A 22,015-nucleotide genomic window follows, 5' to 3' on the forward strand; every position below is an offset into this window, starting at 1 on the left:
TGACAAACAACAATTATTTAAAAATATTAGTTTGTCAGCCAACACGTTAGCAGAACGTATTAATGAAATCGCTAGTGATTTACAATGTCATTTAAAAGAAAAAAGTATAGATTTTACAGCATTCTCAATAGCAGTCGATGAGAGTACTGAGATCACAGATATAGCACACCTTGCCGTTTTCGTACAAGGTGTTACTGATGAATTTGAAGTAATTGAGGAATTTTAGAAATAATTCCTATGAAAGGAAAAACTGGTGCACAGGATATTTTTTCTGAAATAAAAACTGTAATAGATAAATATAAATCAAGGTTGGGATAAAATGGTTGGATTTGCAAGTGATGATGTAGCTGCTATGATTGGTAAAAAAAATGGAGTAGCGGTAAAATTAAAAAATATAGTGAAAGAAGAAAATTTTCAGAATAAATTTTGCACTATACATTGCATTATTCATCAAGAAGCACTTTGTGCCAAAAGTTTGCAGATGGATAATGTTATGGAAACAGTAAACTTTATCTGTAGACGAGCTCCGAGTCATCGAGAATTTCTTGCATTGCTTGAAGAAATTGAAAGTGAGCACGGAGAAATGATTTATTATAATGAGGTGAGGTGGTTAAGTCGAGGAGCTGTATTAAAACAGTTTTTTGATTTAATAAATGAAATCAAAATTTTCATGACACAAAAAAATAAAACCATCGATGAGCTACGTAATGATACATGGATAACAGATTTAGCATTTCTTGTTGGTTTTAAATATTCTCAATAAAGAGCTGCAAGGAAAGAATAAACTTATCACTGACATGTATGCTTGTATTAAAGCTTTTAAAGTTAAATTGCAATTATGGGAAACAACTGGAATCAAAAAATTTCGTACATTTCCTACATCTTAAATCCTGCCCTATCATTTCAAATGAAAAATCTCAAGAATATGCAAGAAAAAAGCATTATTATGATAAGAATTTGAAGAAAGATTTAAAGATTTTAATGATTTGGAGTCCGATTTTACATTATTTTCATTACCATTAAAAACGAACGTGAATAACGCACCAGAAAATCTACAAATGGAGCTAATTAATTTACAGTGTGATATAAATCTTATTCAAAGATTTGAAGATACAGATTTGATTAACTTTTATTCGTACTTGTCAAAAGATAAATACCCTCAGTTACGAATCTTTGCAATAAGAATAATCGCTTTGTTTGGGAGTACATTTATATGTGAACAGTTTTTTCGCAGTTGAAAATTAATAAGTTTAAGAAAAGAACCTGATTGACTGATGAGCATCTACAATCCGTGATGAAGATAGTTTCTAGTAATTTTTCTCCAAGGCTAAGAACTTTATCAGAATCGAAATGCCATCAAGTGTCAAGTTGCAGTAAGAAATAAAGAAGTTTATAATTATTTACATACAAACATATGTATTTTTTCTGTATGTGTCGAAGAAAAATTTAATAAATAAAAGAAAGATAATAGGTTGTCATTATTTATTCTCAAGTTATAAAGGTTATAAAAGGGTTTCATAATTATAAAGATTATAAAGGGGTGTTATCCATACATTAGGGATAAGTACGGTTCAATATATATATATATTCACTCTCATTTTGTTTAAAAAAAAAAATTCTGACCCATCAGCTGCTTTCACATCATGCATTCAGCCCGCATGCAATTTGAGTTTGAGACCACTGCTATAGGCCATCATCAGTGGCAACGATATATATATATTACTTATTTCCTTGTGTTTTTTGTGTGAATTAAAGAAACAGGAGATTTGAGCTGATAAGTCATCACCATCATCACCATTTAGTTTTGAACATATTAAAAGTGAGTGTCACATTGAAAACAAACTTGTATATGAAAGTTTTAAAAAGAATCAAAGTCAAGCAGTTTTCAGAACATACTCAAATATGTAAACGTTGTTTTGAAAACAGTTATAAAACTATAGATCCAGTGCCAAAATATGGAGGGAAGGGTGGGGAGAGAACATTGAGTGACTCAGCTAGGGAAGCTTGCAGTAAAGTTATCTGCATGGACAGAAAAATCCACACTTTGAATTAAAGAGGCAGTCCTGACAAGTAAATCAGCATGTGTCCTTCAAGAACATAAAGAAAAGCTTAGTAAAAATGGCCTATATGTAAAAGTAACCAAATAAGCCATGGAAAAAATTTGGCAGATAAATATCATGAAGGTGAGAAAATGTTCTGTGGAATAAAACAGACATCTAAAGCTAATAATTAACTAAATTTATTTAGCTCATTAAATTACTCAAGTCAGTATTTCGTCTTGGTCACCAAGATATCTTCACAGGAACCAGAGATATTGAGCAGGTTCACCAGTAGGAAGGCAAACTCAGACTGTTTGTAATGGCAAGCTCCTACAGTCCTCCCTCTACGGGTGCGGTGATTTGCACTTGCTGAAGGTCTCAAAATAATGGTTTCCCAGATTTTTGGTGGTGTGATGCAGCCAAATTGGTTTATTTGTGGAACGTTGTAGTGCTGTGGTGGATTCCAGAAAGTCTGATTCTGATACGACATTCCCCAAACTTTAAAAAAAAATTTGGCTGCATTACACTACCAAAAATCATGAAGACTATCATTTTGAGACCTTCAGCAAGTGCAAACCACTTAGAGGCTGCCAGTTAGGACTGTAGCTGCTTACTATTTGCAACTAAGCAAACACCATTCAGTGTTTGCACTGCTTAATAGTGTGCTTGTGTACGCATGCTCAGTATATCTCTTTGTGCCTGTGAAGATGCTTTGGTGAGTGATCAAGGCGAAATATTAGCTGAATAATTTAATTAGTTAAATAAATTTAGTTAGTAGCTTTAGATGTCTGTTTTATTTCACTAAACATCAACATGAATAACCAGTGTCCAAGCATCCATACCAGATTGAAAAAGCTTAGAAATGCAGGAAAGATGATAAAGGTGACTAATGAGCATATTGGAGATAGAAAAAATACCATCAGCAATCTGAAACAGGGAAGTGCAGATGGAAGAGATGATAATCAGCAGGAAATGTATGGAGCAAGATATGGAGATTAAAAAGGAAAAAAACTACTGTAACTACACTCCAAATTCAGAAATCTACTAGGTGACCTGAGAAGAGCACCCATTATGCACATCTGTAAGAACAGAAATAATTGCAGAGAAATTTCTCTAGTGTTTCAGGTAAAATTTTTTTCTAGCATTCTTAGGCAGAGATTTTTTTGCTAGCATTAGTTTGACCACTGCCTTGTATACCAATTTGGCGTTTTTGCTTTTCTGTATAATTTCAAATAAATTTATTCATCTGGCCCTCAACTACTAGGCTATATGTTCATTTATGGTATATAATTGTAGCATTTTGAACAGCATCTCTTAATGAGTTACAAGTTCACATGAATTCTGATTGTTTAAGGGAAAGAACTAGATTTCATGTGAACATAACGTTAAAAGTTATTCAAAATGCTAGAGTTATATAGTGCAGATAAGCTTTACTTATCTGCACTATATAACTGTTGTTGAGTCAGATGAATAAATTTATTTGAAATTACACAGAAACACCAAATTAGCAGTATACAAGGCAAACCAATTTGCACTTATATGAAAGTTAGGTTAAAAATAAAACGACTGAAGATTAGCGACCACAGATGTCAATGTTCTGAGAAAAATATGGAGGGAATGGATGATGTTAATGTTCAGGTCATATTAAAAACTAAAGATAGTTGAAAACAACATAGTTAAATACAAACTTAACATTATTATTACTTGAGACCTCACAAATAAGTTTCATTTGGAAGCAAATAGTTGACAGGAAGCTAATAATAATACAGATCAATTGTATGTCATACTGTCATAGTACTACATACAATTGATCTCTGTCTAGGAAGTCGAGAACCTTTATAAGATTTTTTTTTCATCTGAAGGTGATTTGGCCAATCTCATACAGAAGTGACAGAGTCCCCTCCTGGAAATTTGGGCATTTCATACCACAGAACATTTACAATCCACTGGTCTCACAGCCTTAGCTATTGCTGTTGTCTGGAATCAGAACTAACTACAACAAAACCACATGCACACACGGGTGCTATCCCATCATGCATTCAAAAACATGGTTTACATTTAAATTCAAACTAGATGAATTTCTGATTATGGAAGAAATCTAAGGTGTGATTTTCCAATAAGTGTAAAGGCTATTAAAAGAAATGGACACTGAAAGAAAGTAACCTGTTACATTACATTCTTCCCAAAAAAACAGAGTATTGTGAGAACTCTTAAGTACAAATCTTCACCATTTCAATTAATTAAAAAAATAAACAAGAACATAGAAGCTGTGATAATGAATGGATACAAGTAAATTAATACACACTGTTAAGACAGGTGCAGGATAATGAAAATAATCACAAAATCATCTCTTCAATTCACACGATAACACAGCTACTAAGAATAATAATACCAATAACTGATAAGCAACTGATATGTATACCTTCAAGAGGTCCGTAGGCCACTGTGGCTCTAATTCCTGGTTTGTTCAGTATTCCACATATTCTGGGTATGACCAAATGTTTATTTAAAAAAAAAAACAGTTTGACTTGTTTGTATTAGTTAGAAAGATCATGTAATTTGCTTTATTGTGTGTTGCCCACATGAAGTCTTCAAGGGCACAATTATTGCTCGCTGACACTAATTTCCTGTTTTTTTCTTGTATACATTTGTATCCAGTTTACTTAACTATTGCTTTCATTTACCTTAAGCATGACAATCTGGTTTTTGAGTAGTTGTTAAATGTTTTCCTTTCTGCTTTGGTAATGTTATGGGTAGGTGGATTGACTTTATCTTTAGACATACACACACCAAGCTTTTCTTTATTGTGAAAATATCCACCTTTGCAATGAAATGTGCTTGGTGTTCATGCATAATTAACTCCTGTAGTACTATATTCTGATTTGCTTATAATGTGGGAAGATAAATGCTAACCACTCGGCCAGCCAAAAGGCTGTGGGTTCGAATCCCGCTGTGAGCATGAATGTTTGTGATTGTCTGTGGAAATACTAGTGGTGGCGGTTGGCGATAGATGGCGTTGGTGTAGTTGCGGTCAGTTGGTGGATTGTGAGTGGTGGAGATGTAGTTATAGAGTAGATGCCCTCCCTCGATGAGTCTTTGGACTTCCTGAAGGTAACAAATAATAATAAATTTACAAATACTTTGTCACAGCATATGCATAACTGTTTCCCTTCACATATGAAAGTCTTTTTTTCTTCTTTAGAACTAATCCAGAGATTCCCAAGCTTTCTTGGTTCATGGCACCCTCAGTGTCTGTTTTTTTTTTTTTTTTTTTTTTTTTGCAGTGCCCCCTAGGCCAAAAGAAATATCTAAGAGTTCCGTTTATTAAGGTCTTTTTTTATCTGATCCACACATGAAGGTCACAAGACCTATAGCACATTAATGCCATATGTGGGTAAGAGGAATAGAAAAAAAAGTAGGAATTGTTCACATTTTGCTTGAACAGCTGAGGGTTGTAGTCTTAGGGAAAGGCAGAGTGGGGGAGACTGTTCCAAAGGACAGAAGTAGATGGAATGAAAAGGAGGCAGTGAAGTTGGTTCAGTGAGTTTCAAGATAGACTGTTAAAGGGTTTTGGTTAGCAGTGGCTCTTGTTTTAATGATTTTGGAGAGTGGAGGAATAATGAAAGTATCTGCAGAAGAGGACGTTTCACACAGACGTTTGGTTTCTGCACAAGGCAGAAACCGAACGTCTGTGTGAAAGAGGGATTGAAGTGGGTATGTGAGAGAGGGATCATTAATTAGCTGGACTGCCCTCTTCTGGATAGAATTGAGCCACCTTAGGGAGGATTTAGGTGCACAACTCCAAATATGGGAGCATTATTCCATGGCTGGGTGGATTTGAGATTTGTATAGTTAGCAGCTGTAGAGATGTGAAGTAGTGTAGTGTCATCATCAAATTCCTGACATTTATCCTCAAGGGGTGTACAGGATATGATAGTACTACATGAAAAGTTTACATCATTACTAACTTCCTACCTACAATTTTCTACCAAATCAATCTGTTGCCTGTCAAAGCTACAACATTGTCAAATCTTATATTTATATATCTATCTTCTAAGGCACTTTTTACCGTATCAATCCACCTATATCTTGGTCTTCCTCTGGGTCTTTTTCCTGCCAACCTGGCAGAGAACACTTGTTTGGCTAATCTTTCCTCGCCATTCTGTTTAAGTGACCATACCACCTAAGATTAGCTCTGCTAACACATTCCTGGATGCTGACGATGTCAAGTTCTTTCCTAATATTCTTGTTTTTAACATGATATTGCCATCTATTCACGCCTCTAATCTTTCTCAGGACTCATATCTGCAGTCTAGTCTTTCATCAAGTGTTTTACTTCTGACCCAGCTCTCAGATCCATAAGTTAATATTGGTTTGAACACTGTCTTGTATACAGCTAATTTAGTGTTTTGACTAATTTCTCTCTTATTCCATATAAATTTATTCAGTTGACTTCCTACCATACCAGATTTGTTGATTCTGTTGTCTATTTCATTATTTAATTTACTATCTTCACTAAAAATCGTGCCTAAGTAGCTGAAATGTTTTACTTGTCTATAGGTTCTCCATTCACAATGCAGGTGATATTTTCAATGCTTCTGTCTATTTTCATTTTTTTTTTTTTTTTTAATGTTGGGTCCATATACAGGAGGCTGGCTGGTCAACCTATAGTACATTAGTACCATATATATGGGTGATGGGTTGTGAAAGGAGAAACTTGTTTACATTTGATTTGAATGCCTGTATATTGTATTCCTTGGGAAATACGTCAGGGGGAATACTGTTTCACTGTACTGCAGTAGCAGGGATGAATGAGGAGGAGAAGAAACTTGTTCTGTGGGTTCTGAGGTGTACTGTAAAAGGATGTTAGGCAGCAGCTGTACGTGTTTCAATGGGCTTGGTACAGGGTGGGGAATTGATGCTGTTTCAGATGAACCTTTCCCTGAAAGGATTTATAGAATATACAGATTGCAGAGACCAAGCATCTATGTGAAAGTGGAGGGAGAGAGTTGGTGAGAGATGGGTCATTTATTAGTCTAATTGCTCTCCTCTGTATTGAGTCAAGCATTTTGAGGGAGCTTTTTGGAGTCCCACTCCAGATGTGAGAGCAGGGCAGATTTGTGACTTGTATATAATGTTAACAGCTGTTTAGAGGTGAAGTAGCGTCTTGAGTGAAAGAGAAAACCTAGTTTTCTGGAGGCTGAGGATGCAATGGTTGTGATGTGTTTATGCCAGGAGAGGCTTGACGTCAAGGTAATTCCGAGAAGAGAAATTTCGTCTTGTCTGTGAATTTGAGTGTTATCGAAAACAATGCTGGGAGTCAATGGTTCTTTTTTGTGAGAAATAAGGAAGAACTGTGTTTTACTAGCGTTGAAGTTGACAAGGTTGTCTGAGCCCCATCGGAGGATGGCTTGGAGGTCGGAATTAAGGGCAGTGGTGGTGGTTGATGTTCTGTGGGTTGAAGTGAGTTGTGTAGGGTAGCGTTTGTCAAATGAAAGGGAGGAATGTAGTGTGCTGTCATCTGCAAAACTGTGTATTGGATTAGATGTCAACTGAAGTAGGTCATTGATATATAGAAGGTAGAGGGTCTGTGAGAGAACTGAGCCTTGAGGGACCCTGGCATTAGTTGGATGGTGAGATGATAGGGAGCCGTCTACCATCACACATAGTGTGCACCCAGACAGGAAGCTGGCAATCCATTTGCAGGAGTCCTGAAGCAGTCCAAATGATGGGAGTTTGCTTAGTAAGCCTTTGTGCCAGACTCAGTCAAAGGCTTTGGAGATATTAAGTGCAACTACTTGGGATTCGCCGAATTTCTCCATAGCATTTGTCCAGTGATGGGTGATGTATGAGAGTAGATCTCCTGTTGAATGGCTTTGGCGGAATCCGTACTGGTGGTCACTTAATAGCCGGGTACCTTCTAGGTAGATTAGGATTTGAGAGTTGATGATTTTCTTCATTACTTTAGATAGGACTGAAGTGAGTGAGATAGGGCGGTAGTTAGATGGCAGTGATTTGTCACCCTTTTTAGGAATGGGTTGAATATAGGCCAGTTTCCAGGTTTTGGGATATATATACCAGTGGAGTAAGAGAGTGTGTACAGGTGACATGGGATAGGAGTCAGTTCAGGTGCACAGACCTTCAGGATATTGGAGGAATTCCGTCTGGGCCAGGAGACTTTTTTTTGTCTAATTTAGACAGCAGGTTTGTGATGTCTTTTTTGGCAAAAGGATATAGGGGGCATTGTATGTTGAGCAGTTGGAAGGACTGGAGGGCATTTGCCATTGTCAGTTATGTGTGCATTGGAGGCAAAGTGTGTGATGCCAGGAGGTTAGCTTTTTCTATGGGTGATGTTGCAAATGAGCCATCTGGGTATGATAGAGGTGAGAATAGTGTAGGGCAAAAGTTACGGCCAATTGCATTGGCAAGGGAGCAAAAGGCATGGCTACAAGCTTCCTGCTTTTTACCCTTTCAAAATCTGTTTTGGAAGTATTGATAGTTTTCTTGCATTTGTTTCAGGCTTCAGTGTAGGCATTGAATGAGGATGGGGTTCTTGATTTGAGCCAGTTGTGGTATGCCTAATTTTTCATTTGTACAGCCTTGGCACATTTTTTGGAGAACCAGGGTTTAGTTAGGGGATGGCAGGTCTGAGTAGTGAAGGGAATATATGCTTTCATGCCAGCGAGGATCACTTTGGTGATGCGTTCGGTGCATATATCTGGACTGGAGGACCGGAAACAATAGTCTAACCATGGGAATGAAGCATAGTAGTCTCGGAGATCCCATTTGGCACTATTATGATGCCAAACTACTACTATTGTGTGGGAGTAACTGTGTAGGCGTTGTTGCATGGGGGGGGGGGGAGATAAGCAGTAAGTTGTGGTCAGAATTACCCAGGGGACTTACTACATTCACTGCATATTTGGAGGGGTCATTAGTAAGGAAGAGATCTAAGGTATTTGGGGAGTGGTTTGGGTTATCTGGTATTCTGGTTGGTTTTTGAAAAATTTGCGTGAGGCCATTAGTGACTGCAAATGTTTCAGCATCTCTGCCTGCAGGATCTGTATGACTGTAAGAGGAAAGCCAATTGGTGTTATGGATGTTGAAATCACCCAGGAGGATGATGTCACTGTTTGGGGTGTGGAACTGGAGAAAATCAACTTTTAAGGAGAGGAAATGAAAGAGCTCTGAATGATTTCATTATCTTTGTCTTGTTATTGCTAACGTTCATACCATATCTATCACAACAGTTATTCAATTTAGTCAGGGAATCTTGCAGACTTGTAGCAGATTTATTTAGAAGTATAACATCATCTGCATAAAGCAAGGAGCTGACATTAACATCTCCAATTTTGATATCAGGTTTAATACCACTTTCCTTCATAATGTAATCCATATAGATAATGAATAACAGAGGTGATAATGTACATCCTTGTCTGACACCAGATTTAACATTAAACCATCTCCCTGTACTTCCTTCAATTCTAACTGCTGACTTACAACTCAAATAAAGACTAAGTATTGCTTGATATAATGATCCACTGACACCATACAACTGTAGCGTTTTGAATAGCTTCTCTCTTGGCACCTTGTCATATGCTTTTTCCAGATCTACAAAACTTAAATACAGATCTTTGTTATATTCCCATGACTTTTCAACTATTTGTCATAAAGTGAATATCTGATCCTGACATTCACTTTGGCCTGAATTTTGCTTGTTCTTCACCAAGCTTCTCTTCCACAATCCTTCTCAACCGTTTCTCAAGTATACTGGCATAAATCTTACAGGAACACTCAGTAGAGAAATACCTCTGTAATTCTCACAATCGGTTTTATTTCCCTTTTTTATATATAGGTACTATGAGAGCTCTACTCCAATAATCTGGAATTCGTCCATCTGTCCAGGCCCTCTGAACTATGCAGTGTAGCCACTGTAAAACTTTTATACCTCCATACTTGAACATTTCTGGTCTAATATCATCTACTCCAGCTGCCTTTCCACATCAGACTTTTGATGGCTTTTTCTACTTCAAGCATGGATATGTATTGCTGATTACATGTCTGGTCAGTGTTTTTTTATCACTGCTAGTTTCATTTAGCTATTTTTTGAAGTAATTACTCCATACTTCAAGGATATCTTTTTCTCCAGTTTTCATATCACCTTTGTCATCTCTAATTCCTTTTACAGCACTCTTTCCTCCATTTCTGAGCTTCTTCAGCAACCTCCAGAATATCTTGCCACCTTCTTGATATTTATTTCCTATGTTCTTACCAAACTTTTCCCATGACTTGTTTAGCCAGTTTTACACAGTGTTTAGCTTTCTTACATTTATCTCTGTATTCTCTAAGAGCAAAAGCTGACTTATTTGCCAGGAACTTTTGATATGCTTTCTTCTTTTCCTTCACTGCCTCTTTAACTTCCTGTGTCCACCAGGGAGTTCTGATTTTTCTATCCTTGCAGACAACCTTACCACATGCCTCTCTGGCAGAATCAATCAATGTTTTCTTCAGAGCTTGCCACTGAATCTCGAAGGTTTGATTCCTGTTCTCAAACTCTCATTTTTTCTTGAATAATGTTTGTATATTTTCCAGTTCACATCTGAGAGCTGCTCAACTTTTATTCGTTTTAAAACTTTCTTACATGTTCTTCTTTTCAATATGAAATTCAATTTTATCCTGCTTAAGACTAAATGGTGATCACTTCCAATTTCAAATCCTCTGTACACTCTAATGTCCTGCACCAGAGAGAAAACATCACTATCAACAATAATATAGTCTGACACTTTTCTTATTCCTTGCCTCTTCTCTCCATGTGAATTTGTGCACATTTTTATGCTGGAACATGGTGTTAGTAATAACCAGTCCATGTCCTGAGCAGAAATCCAAGTTATTTGCCATTAGTATTAGCTTTGCTCTTTTCTCCAAATTTTCCCAAAATATTTTTGTATGTCTGACAATCATTTCCTACGCTGCTATTTAGATCCCCAACAATTCCCAACTTTTCCTTTTTCATTGTGTCAGGTGCTCTCTAAAGCCTCAAAAAATTCCTCCACTTCTACCTTAGTAGAACTTTCTTTGGGACATAGGTGCAAACAAGTGATTGTCCAGTTCCCCAATCTCATATTTGTCCACATCACTCTACTTGAGACTGCCTGGCTTTGAAGAAGATTAGCCTCATATTTAGTATTGAATACTATGTCTACCCCTTCTTTTCCTTGATTGCCATTGCCTGAATATAACATTTTGTATTTATTGCTCAGAAAGATCTCACCAGTTTTTGCCTTTTTTGTTTCAGGCCCCCCTTATTATGTCAATCTGGTACTTATCCAATTCCTCAGCTAGCTCAATTTCTTTGCGATTCGGGCTTCTTATGTTGATAGTACCGATCTTCATTTCTGGTGATATTGAGTTGGGGTGTGTTTTAGGATTTGTTCCAGTAGCTGACTTTTCGCTGTTTGCCCTGGTTCCCTAGCGACAACAACAGGGGCCTTGTTGTTGTCACCGCTAGGGAACTTCCCACCTGGCATGAAATTTTGTCATGTTGTACTATCATTTTGTATATTGGTTTAAGCCAATAAGAATACAATTTGGTCGGCTAAATCCCAAATTGCCAGCCCATCCTTGTTCGTTCAGTATCCAGGTAGATACCCAACAGGGTGCACCACAAGAAGTTGAGGATTGGACATTAAGTCAGAACCCCTGGTGAGTTCTCCACATTCCTTTAAAGGCTATGTGGAGGTCACCTCTCAGTTATACAGCTTTGACCCTTAAGCACCCTGTAGTATAGTTTCTTGTGCAAAAAAGTATATTACATATTTTGATGGCTGCAGAAGCTAAAGTTGAAATGTAGTTGTGCCAGGAAAGATCAAAGATGCAGGTCAGTCTAAGAAGAGAAATCTGATCATGTTTGGATATCTCAATGTTACTGAAGGTGAGGGATGTGAGCTCTTTCTTGCAACAGATCAGATCAGACAGGACTGAGTTTTTAGTGGCACTGAAGTTTACAATGTTGTCCTTGCCCCACTGGGATATAATTTAGGAGATCAGAGTTAAGGTCACTGTCATAGTAGAGATTTTGAGGATTCTAATACTTGAGCACTACAAGGTTTGTTGAATGAAAAGGAGGAACGCAGTGTACATCAGAAAAGTTATCATAGGATTGAAAGTCTGTGAGAGCAGGTCATTTATATATAAGAGGAAGGGAGTGGGTGAAAGAGTACCCTAGGGTACTCCTACATTGGTGGGGGGAATCTGAGGAGAGGAAACAGTCCACCATGACAGTGAGTGACGAGTGAGAAAGTTGGTGATCCAGTTGCAGAGTGTGGAAGGCAGACCATAGGATTATTAAGTAGGCCCCTGTGCCACACCTGATCCAAAACTGTGGCAAAGCCTTTGAAATGTCGAGTGCAACCACATGATAGTAAGTCATCCCTCGACTTACATCCGGCAGGACGTAAGTCGATACATTAAATCAACAGAGTTATAGAGGTTAGGGACTTAACCATAATAAGTATACTGTCATTTTAATTTTTAAACCTTACTATAAAACTGTACTGTCTGTTAATTCCACTATAAAACAGGAGAATAATGATCCAAATCTTCCTCCACAAACTGTGAATGATCAGGCTGTGGCTCTTCTGGTAACCTTTTTTTTTTTGATGAAAATGTTCAATGTGCTTTGCTTATTCCTCTTCTTTTTATCATAAATTTGTTCATAGCAAGCAAATGCATTATGTACTTTAGTTTCTATTATTAAGTAGCGTTCAACATTGGGGTTCATGTCTTCAACAATTTTGAGAACATCGCTAACTGCAAAGAACATTTTTGCAAGACCCTTCACTGTAAATTGTTTAACTTCCTCTTCCTGTTTCTCGTTTTCCCTCTTCAAACAGGTATTCCTCCAGTTCGACCAATTCTTCGTTGGTCAACACCTCAGGGGAACTTTCTGAGTTGAATTATGTCATCATCATTCACTTCGAGGTTCAGATTGTTTGCTGGGCCCACTATTACAAACTTCCAAAATCATGCACAAACCTTTTTAATGTCTTTTTCCATATGCCACTCATACATTGAGAGGTCACTTCGTCCCAGGCCACAGCAATATTTTTAATAGCATGATAAATATTGCATGTTTTCCAGAATTGCATGAGAGTCTGGTCATTTCCTTTAGTAGCAGAAATGGCTTGTGAAAAAGTGCTCCATAGATAATAAACCTTAAACACTGCAAGAACTCCCTGATCCATCAGTTGGATCAATGAAGTAGTGTTTGGAGGGAGAAACATGACCTAGAACTTGTTGAAGATCACCGCTATAAGATGGATGACCTAGAGCATTATCTAGAATTAATAAAATTTTAAATTCTACATTTTCTTTCACACAATAGCTTTTTATTTCACTCGCATAACAGTTGATTAAGGCATCCTCAAACAATTTTTGAATCATCCACAACTTCTTATTGCTCCGATAATGAACTGGGAGCATGCTTCCTAATGTTTTTTGAAGATTCATGGATTCTCACTATGCCATTATCACAAATGGTTTCAATTTATATCCAGCCACATTACCCATAACAGAATCATAATACGGTCATTAAGAGCTTTGAAACTAGGTATGGGTTTTAGCTTTTTGTGGATGAATGTCTGCTCGGGCATTTTTTTTCTGAAACAAGGACGTTTCATCCATATTAAATATTTGCTATGGCAAATAATTTTCCTCCTTAATAATTTTATCCAATTTTTCCACACACTCCTTGGCAGCCTTCTCAGCACTTGCTGATTCCCATACATTTTCACATTATTTAGCACAAAACGCTGCTTGAATCTCATGAACCAACCGGAAGAAGCATTGAATTCGTAGTCATAATCGGGTTCTGCTTTCTCCTTCAACATGTTGAAGAGACTTAGTGGTTATGGTCATAGTGCTAAGGGATATGTGCTTTTGGTTCAGGTCCTCTATCCATGATGCAAGTAGCTTTTCCATATCACCGATAGGACCTTGTCGTTGTTTCGTCACTATTGTCGATTTAATGGAAGCAGATCCTTTCACAGCTTCTATGATGTTATCCTTATTTTTCAAAATGGTAGTCACTGTAGAATGAGACCATCCGAAGTCATGTGCGATCACATTGATGGGTTTACCAGCTTCATGTTGCTCTATAACTTGTAACTTCGTTTCAAGATCAATTACTTGCCTCTTTTTCTGTGATTCTTCACTAGTTTTTTTGATTGTGCATGTAGGGCCATGTTGCACAAAACATCGCAAAATACGATAAATACACAAATAACCCATTTCTCAAACACAAAATCAACAGAGGAACTGTTGAAGACACGTGTTGACTGCCGAGGAAGGTTGCCGCTGTGCATGCTTTACCTTACGCTCGCGTCTTGTTCAAAAGTATAGCCGAAAATGTTATTTATTCCCTTATGGGATCACAGATGTATCTTTGAGAGGACTTAGGTCGAGGGATGACTGTAGTTAGGTTACTATGTATTTGTGTCATAACAGCTCAGTAGCTGTTTGTGAGTTTGCTATAGCACAGTTTGGAAACCACTGGATTAGTGTTATTCTTTTACATCTGAACAGTCTTTGTTAGATATCACCTCAGTCTGCTGGTACACTACTAAATCATAGTGTTATAATTTCTGGCATCCGTTTTAATATATTAAAAAATTACTTTTTCATTTCATTTATATATATTGTTTATTTAATTATATAGTGTACTTGCATAACTAAAAACCTTGGCATATACGCTGCCTGGAAGGAATTCAAAAGACACCCCCCATGGGCAATGTGCATCATGCCATGTAACGAGTCACGTGTTTGTAGCTAGTATAAACTGGAGGAATATGATACAGAAATGATCATACTCCCAAGTTGGGAGTATGATCATTTGGATGAGGTTTGAAAGAGGCATTGTGATAGGATGCCACAAAAGATAATATGTAAAAGCGGCCATGCTGAATGTGGAGTTCCAGGCATCGACTGGAACAGAAATCTGCACAAAAACATTCAGAACTGAAATATGCAAGCCCCACCATATCCCGAACCAACATGCAGCATCGTCTGCAATGAGCATGTACAGTGGGACATGGAAGCTTGGAGAGCATGTTATGGAGCAATAAATCACACTTTTGGATCATTCTTCTTTCTTCACGCATATGCATTACCCAGAGGTAATGCATATCTGTACCCATTGGTGTACTTCCTGGCAATCAAATGAGTCCATACTATGAGAAGTATAGCCAATCATTGCCTCTTCTACTGAGCAGATTGACACGGGTTAGTGTGTCAGATGCCAGTGAACATCTCTTGCCAGAGTGCATAACCCTAACCATGAAATTCGGAGGTGGTGGTGTGATACTATTTTTTTTTTTCCTGGTTTGACCTCAGACCGTTGTGGTGCCATGAAACAGTGAACTTTGAGAGGTATCTGGACAATGCAATGCTTCCTACTTTATGGCATTTCTATGGAAAAGACCATTGTCTCTTTCAGCAAGACAATACAACATATCATATGGCTGCTATAACTGCATGGTTTGTGGACATAAAATCATCACACTTGACTGTCCTCCACAGAGTGCTGATCACAAACTGGAGCATTGGGTGAGGTCAAGAGGCATCTGTCCCACAACAGTCCAAGACCTCATTACAAGCCCAAAAGAAGAATGGTCCAAAATTCCCATATTGTACACCTGTGGAAAGGAGGTCCTACATCTTAAGGTGGGTATCATGGCTGTTTGTTCCTCACATTATGTGTCCATTGATTCTTTCAAAGCAATGTATTTTTGACACAAGTATTAATCCCACTGGTTCACCAGGCAATAAATGAATTCATCAGTTGTGAGTAATGAAAATGCTGTGATAAACAAAAAATAATGAATTATTAGTGTTTAAGTGATTATTAAATAACTTCCAAAAAATTATAAAATTTCATGAAACATTTGTAACACCCATTCTTCAAAATACTGATATAGACATTTTAGGGAGACTTCATGTATTAGTTATTTTTTTTTTAACTTGAAATGTTACCTTCACATCTGATTAAAAATACCAGTTCATCTAAAACTTTTCATTTTAAGCATAACCACTTAATCTTGGTAACCATATTTGTTATGCATTCTCTTACCATTGAAGGAGAGGTTATGCCTGAATGCCAATACAACAAAAACTATCCTGATACTTAAACTGCATCTCATGGCTTTGTAAATCCAAATAGGCATGGTTCATGTTAGTTTCTTGTTGCTCTCAGATGGCTTACCACTTGTGAAGAAAGTGAATAAGGATGAAGATGCACCCTGAGAGGCATTGTTTCTGTGTTTAACATGAATGTATATTTTAATTCCATTAAGTACTATCTTGGAAGATAAAGATTAAGAATAAATGATAGATTAATATCTATCATTTATTCTCTTGTTTTCTACGAATAAATGAATTACATTTTGAATAGTTATTTTCATAGCTATAATATGCCTAAAATTCACTTTTAATATGCTTTCAGCTCAACAGTTGCTCATCCTTCAGAACTGCCTCCATCCCCTCATCAATGGGAGTGAGTCTAGACCAGCCAATCAGTGCCCTGCCAGTCTGGCGCCATTCCATACCACTCCAGTCACCGGCGCCATCCATTTTCCTTATATGGTGCTCACTATGCAAGTCTTATTGCCAGTCAATCATTCCTCAGAGTCACAGCTTCTATTTTAATTTATTGCCTAAACAACTTAAAAATGCCACTTCTCTTTATTTAGTTGATTTTTGCTAGCAGCTTTAGGCTGCTGGGTAAATCTTGTATCCTCAAATGGATATTAACTTGTTGAGGATAATGCACACATCTCTCAAGATGAATATTTACATATAAAGTGGTTATTCCCCCATGCAAAATGAACTGTAGAAACAGACTACATGGGATTAATGAAGATGGACATCATCCATGTTTATTTTTTCTGTTTCCCTCCCCCCTCCTTTTTCATGTTCCTTAATGTGACAATGCAACTACTGACTCCCCTGTGAGGAAAACTTTTGTGTTTAATGGCCATTAACAAAAAAAAAAAAAAGGATGTGAAGCTTCAGCAATCTCAGTAACTTTAGAAGAGCAGGAAGTACGGGAGAAAGAGGAAGAAAATGTCATCTGCTGTGTGTTTTGAGATGGTTAAAGAAAACAATCATTTAATGAATTTTGTGTCTGCAATAGTACATGCTGGACACAATAAAAAAAAAAAAAGTTGGTGTTTTGTTTAGGAAAGATGGTGACTGGGAGTTGGTAGCCTTCCTCATATCCCATTGCTCATGTCATCAGTCACTACTGTCATTGGTCGTGTATATAATATATATATTATATATATATATTAGTCATGTCTTTTTCTACTGTCATCAGTGTAAGTGTGATAGTCTTTTATATACAGCCTGCCAGTTTGTACTACTTCTTGGGTTTGCCTTCCATATAGTAAATAGGAAGTAATGACAGTGTAAAAAAAACAACAAAAAAAATCTTTGTGAAGCTGCTTTAGTTCTGTGTAGGATAGATTGTTTTATATATGAATTGTTAGTATGAAGTTCAATAAATCTGGGTATAATAACCACAGCAGAATTTAAGACAAGAACATATATAATTCTTTTCAATAGCTACATTTCTGTAGAGAAACCCAGCAAATATTTGTTATTACATACACCTATGTTATGGATGGTTTTTGAACAGTTTTGTGGCCAGTATATAGCAGGTAGTCAGTATAGAATGAACAGTCATGTGATAAACTTGAAACAACGAAGGCTTGATAGTAGCAGACCCAAGTAGCTGTGCACAACTGTCTGATCCATACTTCACGGGTTTTTGGGTTGCCTCTGTGTCCAAAGAAATAGCTAGTTTAATTGTAATGTGTAAAATTAATAAAAGGCCCCTGTGTTGTCATTTTAACTAGTTGTTACTAATGTGTTAAGGGGGAAAATTGTTTAATTGTAGTAGGTATTGGTTTTTTTAATCCCTCATTATAGAGATACTGGGTTGGTATTAGGTTTTTAGATGGTGTCACTCATCAGTTGTGCATTCCAGTTTTGTGTACATGACTAGTACCAGTGTTAACTTTCAAGTGTTCACAAAAATTTAGCCAAATTACTTTTGTGTTAGAATTGGTTCTTCTAGACCAGCACTACATTACACACTGCCTATTTTATTAGGCTTCAGGAATACCTCATATTTTACATCACAGAGAGAGAAGAAAATAAAATTTAGTAAAGTGGAATAATCTGCTAGTAGCAATGCGAGTGTGCCAATGTCATGTATGCAAATTAGTACATAGCGAAGATGAAATCATTAGCTGCATTTTACACAGCTGTCTTTATATTTCTGCTTGGTGGAGAAGAAACTCATTTCTTTATTATAACAATAGTCTGTACAGTTATAAATACTCTGCTGAAATAGCACACTGATTCTGAGTAGCAAAAGTGCTAAGGTTAGTGTTTCTTATTCTGCACTTTGCATGTTGGTCTTGTTACACAATCAGTTGTGGGTGATGAACTTCCAGAAACACTGCCACTTACTAGTTGCATGCATAGCTTTGTGCATGTGACTGGTGACCACTGATCTCCCTTTGTAATGTTACATTCTATTGTGTTTTATACTTCAGTGTTGTTTTTTGAATGTTCACTGCAATTTTTATGCACCTTTCAGTGGCAGCACTAGTGAGTGTCTTCACTTTGTTGTTACGTAATGTGTGCTCTTAAGTTATGCATACTGCCACTTAGTGACTCTTAGCAAAGAATAGCAAAAGTTTTGCCACATTATCAATATAAATGGAAATTAATTCTCAAATACATGTAAAATCAATATATTTGTTATGCAAGCGTAAAAATAAAATGCAGCCAAAATAGCACCAAGCTGTAACTGTCCTGTGCAGTACATCCTTTTAAAGAGCTGGATGTTGTGTGCAGAACATTTGCCTTTTCCTTCTAGCACACAGCATTGGTGTTTTGAAAGTGTCCTTTATGCATGTTGTCTGTAAAAGCTAAAAAAAAAAAAAAAAAAAAAAAAAGAAGAAAAAAAAAAGAAAAAAATTGCAGTGAAGTTAGTTTTTTGGGATGAGTGTTAGTGTGTATTTGACTAATAGCTGTGTGTATAGTGAACTTATTGTAAGTTCAATGGTAATTTCCATTTTTTTTTTCTTGTATAAAAAAGCAAAAACAAAAAAAAAAGTTGGCAGAGATTCTTTACAAATCTACATTTATCCAAATAGTGATTCCTTTAATGTAATTTCACTGGCTACTTTATTCTAATAACTGTAGTCTGTCTCTTTAATTCATAACAAGTTTTTTTTGTTATTTTTTAATGAAATTTAAATTTTGATTTTGACATTTAATCCAGAGTTGTGCACATAAATTGTTTCTTTATTAGTATAATGGGTCCTTTGTGCCTGCATTAGCAAGAGTAACATTATGCTTTTTATTAGTAGCTGTGACATTTTAGTAGTGCAAATGGATGGAAGTAAAAATAGATATATAGTATATATGGTTACTCTTGCTTTAGCAGATTAGAGTTCCCCAGCTATGGTCCATACATAAACATCCATAATGTAAAGTAGGTCTTGTGTATATGGTCATGTTGCCAGTGAAATACTATAGAATGAAACGGTCGTTTTTATACATAAATATTTGCAATAAAAAACGATTTTTTTTCTTATTGTGAAATTTAATTCCATATTTTATGTTCTACAGCAGCAGATATTCCACATCACTTCTCCATCCAAGATTTACATAAATAGCATTCACACTAGTCATTTAAAAAAAAAAAAATTACACCAACTGACTAAAACTTTGACCCTTTTAAGTTCATCTATTCATATAAATTACTTTTTTTTTTTACAATATAAGTTCCTGTGAAATTATGACTTGCATACAAACTCTTCTCCTTTTTTAATGTTGGCTTTTAGTTCTGGTAATGCTGTCTTTACTAGTTCTGCTTCATAGGGTGAAATCTTACCAATACCAAGATTTTTGGCTAAACCAGATGGCTGGAATAAAGTTCATCATTATTATTAAAGGTTCAACAAACTATAACTAATAGTTTCCTACATATTAAGATCACTTATTTTTTATTACTCAAAAAATTACTGAATTGAACTATTTTGCTACAAATCATTTAAGCATGTGCTGTGGTACAATTTCACTGAAAGATTAATAGTTTGCTAAAAGGATAATTTCTCTAGGTTCAACTCCTACTGTCCAGTATAATACCACTACCCTACCTAATGAAAATGTAAAGTGCATCGAATGTTCCATTTTTGATCTTTAGCAGAGTTTCCATGTTATCTAATTCTTTGAAAAAACATGCTTAGGACTTAGTGAAATTGACATTACTTGACACACACACACACACACAAAGTACTCAAAATACCACTTTTCAGAAGGATTTTTTTTAGTGCTTGCTTGGGAAAAAGGAGCTATAGCAACAGTACTTCATTTTCCAGGCTCACTAAAGAAGATGTCAATCTTGTTTTGATCAGTTTTTAGTATAAAAAGCATGTAACTCAGGAAACAGAATGAATTTATTACATTACATATATAGAAAAAGTCTTGATTGTGGCAGTTCTGTCAAAAAAAAATGCATTAGCATATGCAGAACAAAAAAAAAAGTTTGTTTATTCAATTAAGAATGAACTTATTCAATGATCATATCTGTTACATCTCTATCTATATTGGTGGATCCACAACAAAATTTTTGTGCACTTAAGAGACAATATTCTACTGGAGGGGGGGAGGTAAATAGCCTAAAGAAAAAAGCACATCCCAGAAATCCTTCAACTCATCCAGACAGCATAAAAATAAAAATTGCTAATTATGACAGAGAAAGAAATTTTTGTTCAAATATGTTTAATGGCAAAAATCTGACATTCCAGATGAAAATGTGGATCACTCCATAACAAAGCCTGTCACATATGGCTAACACTGTTTGATACAGACTATACTGTCTCTTTAAAGTCCACAGCACCCTCTAGCAATGAAGAGACATCTATAACTTAAGATTCATGTAGTTTAATAAAGAAAACACATATAGAGATAATGATTTTTTTACTAAGTTTATTCAGCTAATAAATTACTATGCCAATTTTGCCAAGCCATCTTCATGGGCACAAAGAAATAGAACTATGTGTATGCATGCACAGGAAGGCAAACATGAAGTATGAAAAACCGAATCTTACAGTTCTAACTGGCATCCACTATGGGTGCAGTGATCGAAACTTGCTGAAAGTCTTCAGATTTGGTGAATGCTGTGGCATATACAAATCAGAAATTATTTGTTCCTGTATAAAACAGACTCTTTCCCCCTCCTTCATGGGATCCAGCATGGTCTGCTAATCCAGAATAGCTGCAGTGGAGGTAATGGACATAGAAACTATGTTCCTTCAGATAAATATTGGTAATTTTTCCTGTTTATCCACAATGAGAAAGTTATCAGCAGCAAAGGATGCTGTAAAGCTGAGGATGGCCTAGATGATGGAGAGGATCTTTTGGTAAGCAAGTAAAAGAGCTATTTTTTTTTTTTTCCCACATGGCTTGAAGGTAGTCTCTATATATCTCACTTTTTTAAAATTCACAAGATTTTTTTCTGAGGTGCTCTGGTTGTAGGGAATGGCAACTGATTTTTTTTTTTTGGGGGGGGGGGGGAGTGATAGTTTTGTGTTGATTTCTATGGATAGATTAGTATGGTTCTAGCTCAATTTTCCAAGGTTTTGATAACACCACATTGCTGTGAGGTGTGGTGATGTGTATGCACCTTCTAATGTAGGTATGTTTTCTACAGACAAAAGGATAAAAGATAGTCAGGTGCTGGTGTATCAAAGAAGGGCAGACATTTATGGTTTTCCTTTTTCAATGGTGAAACAGATATTTGGTGCTAAGAATATGTGCTAAAAACGTTTTCAATTTCAACATACCCTGCAATGTGGCTAAATAGAGAATACATTGTCCATGTAGCATAGCCAAATTGTGGG

At 36.3% G+C, this 22,015-nt stretch overlaps 2 protein-coding genes across 3 annotated transcripts in view; one reads left to right on the forward strand and one right to left on the reverse strand.

The window, feature by feature from the left end:
• nmo (serine/threonine-protein kinase nemo) overlaps positions 1-19,704 on the forward strand; it is a 362,063-nt gene extending 342,359 nt beyond the window's left edge. For both annotated transcript variants that reach the window (XR_016549577.1, XM_090406022.1), the window contains one exon: positions 16,537-19,704. Coding sequence is in view for 1 of the 2 variants with exons in the window: in XM_090406022.1 (XP_090262148.1) it covers positions 16,537-16,591 (55 nt within the window). In the remaining variant the exon portion in view is untranslated. The remainder of the gene's footprint in view (positions 1-16,536) is intronic.
• Positions 19,693-22,015, reverse strand: part of Mdh2 (malate dehydrogenase 2) — a 137,747-nt gene continuing 135,424 nt past the window's right edge. Inside the window, exon 8 of the mRNA XM_090406025.1 lies at positions 19,693-20,035. Within this exon, the coding sequence (XP_090262151.1) occupies positions 19,907-20,035 (129 nt within the window). The 3' untranslated portion in view covers positions 19,693-19,906. The remainder of the gene's footprint in view (positions 20,036-22,015) is intronic.

The sequence above is a fragment of the Typopeltis vanoorti genome, chromosome 16 (genome assembly GCF_054136105.1).
Source record: "Typopeltis vanoorti isolate ZY-2024b chromosome 16, IOZ_Tvanoo_1.0, whole genome shotgun sequence".
NCBI lineage: Eukaryota > Metazoa > Arthropoda > Arachnida > Uropygi > Thelyphonidae > Typopeltis > Typopeltis vanoorti.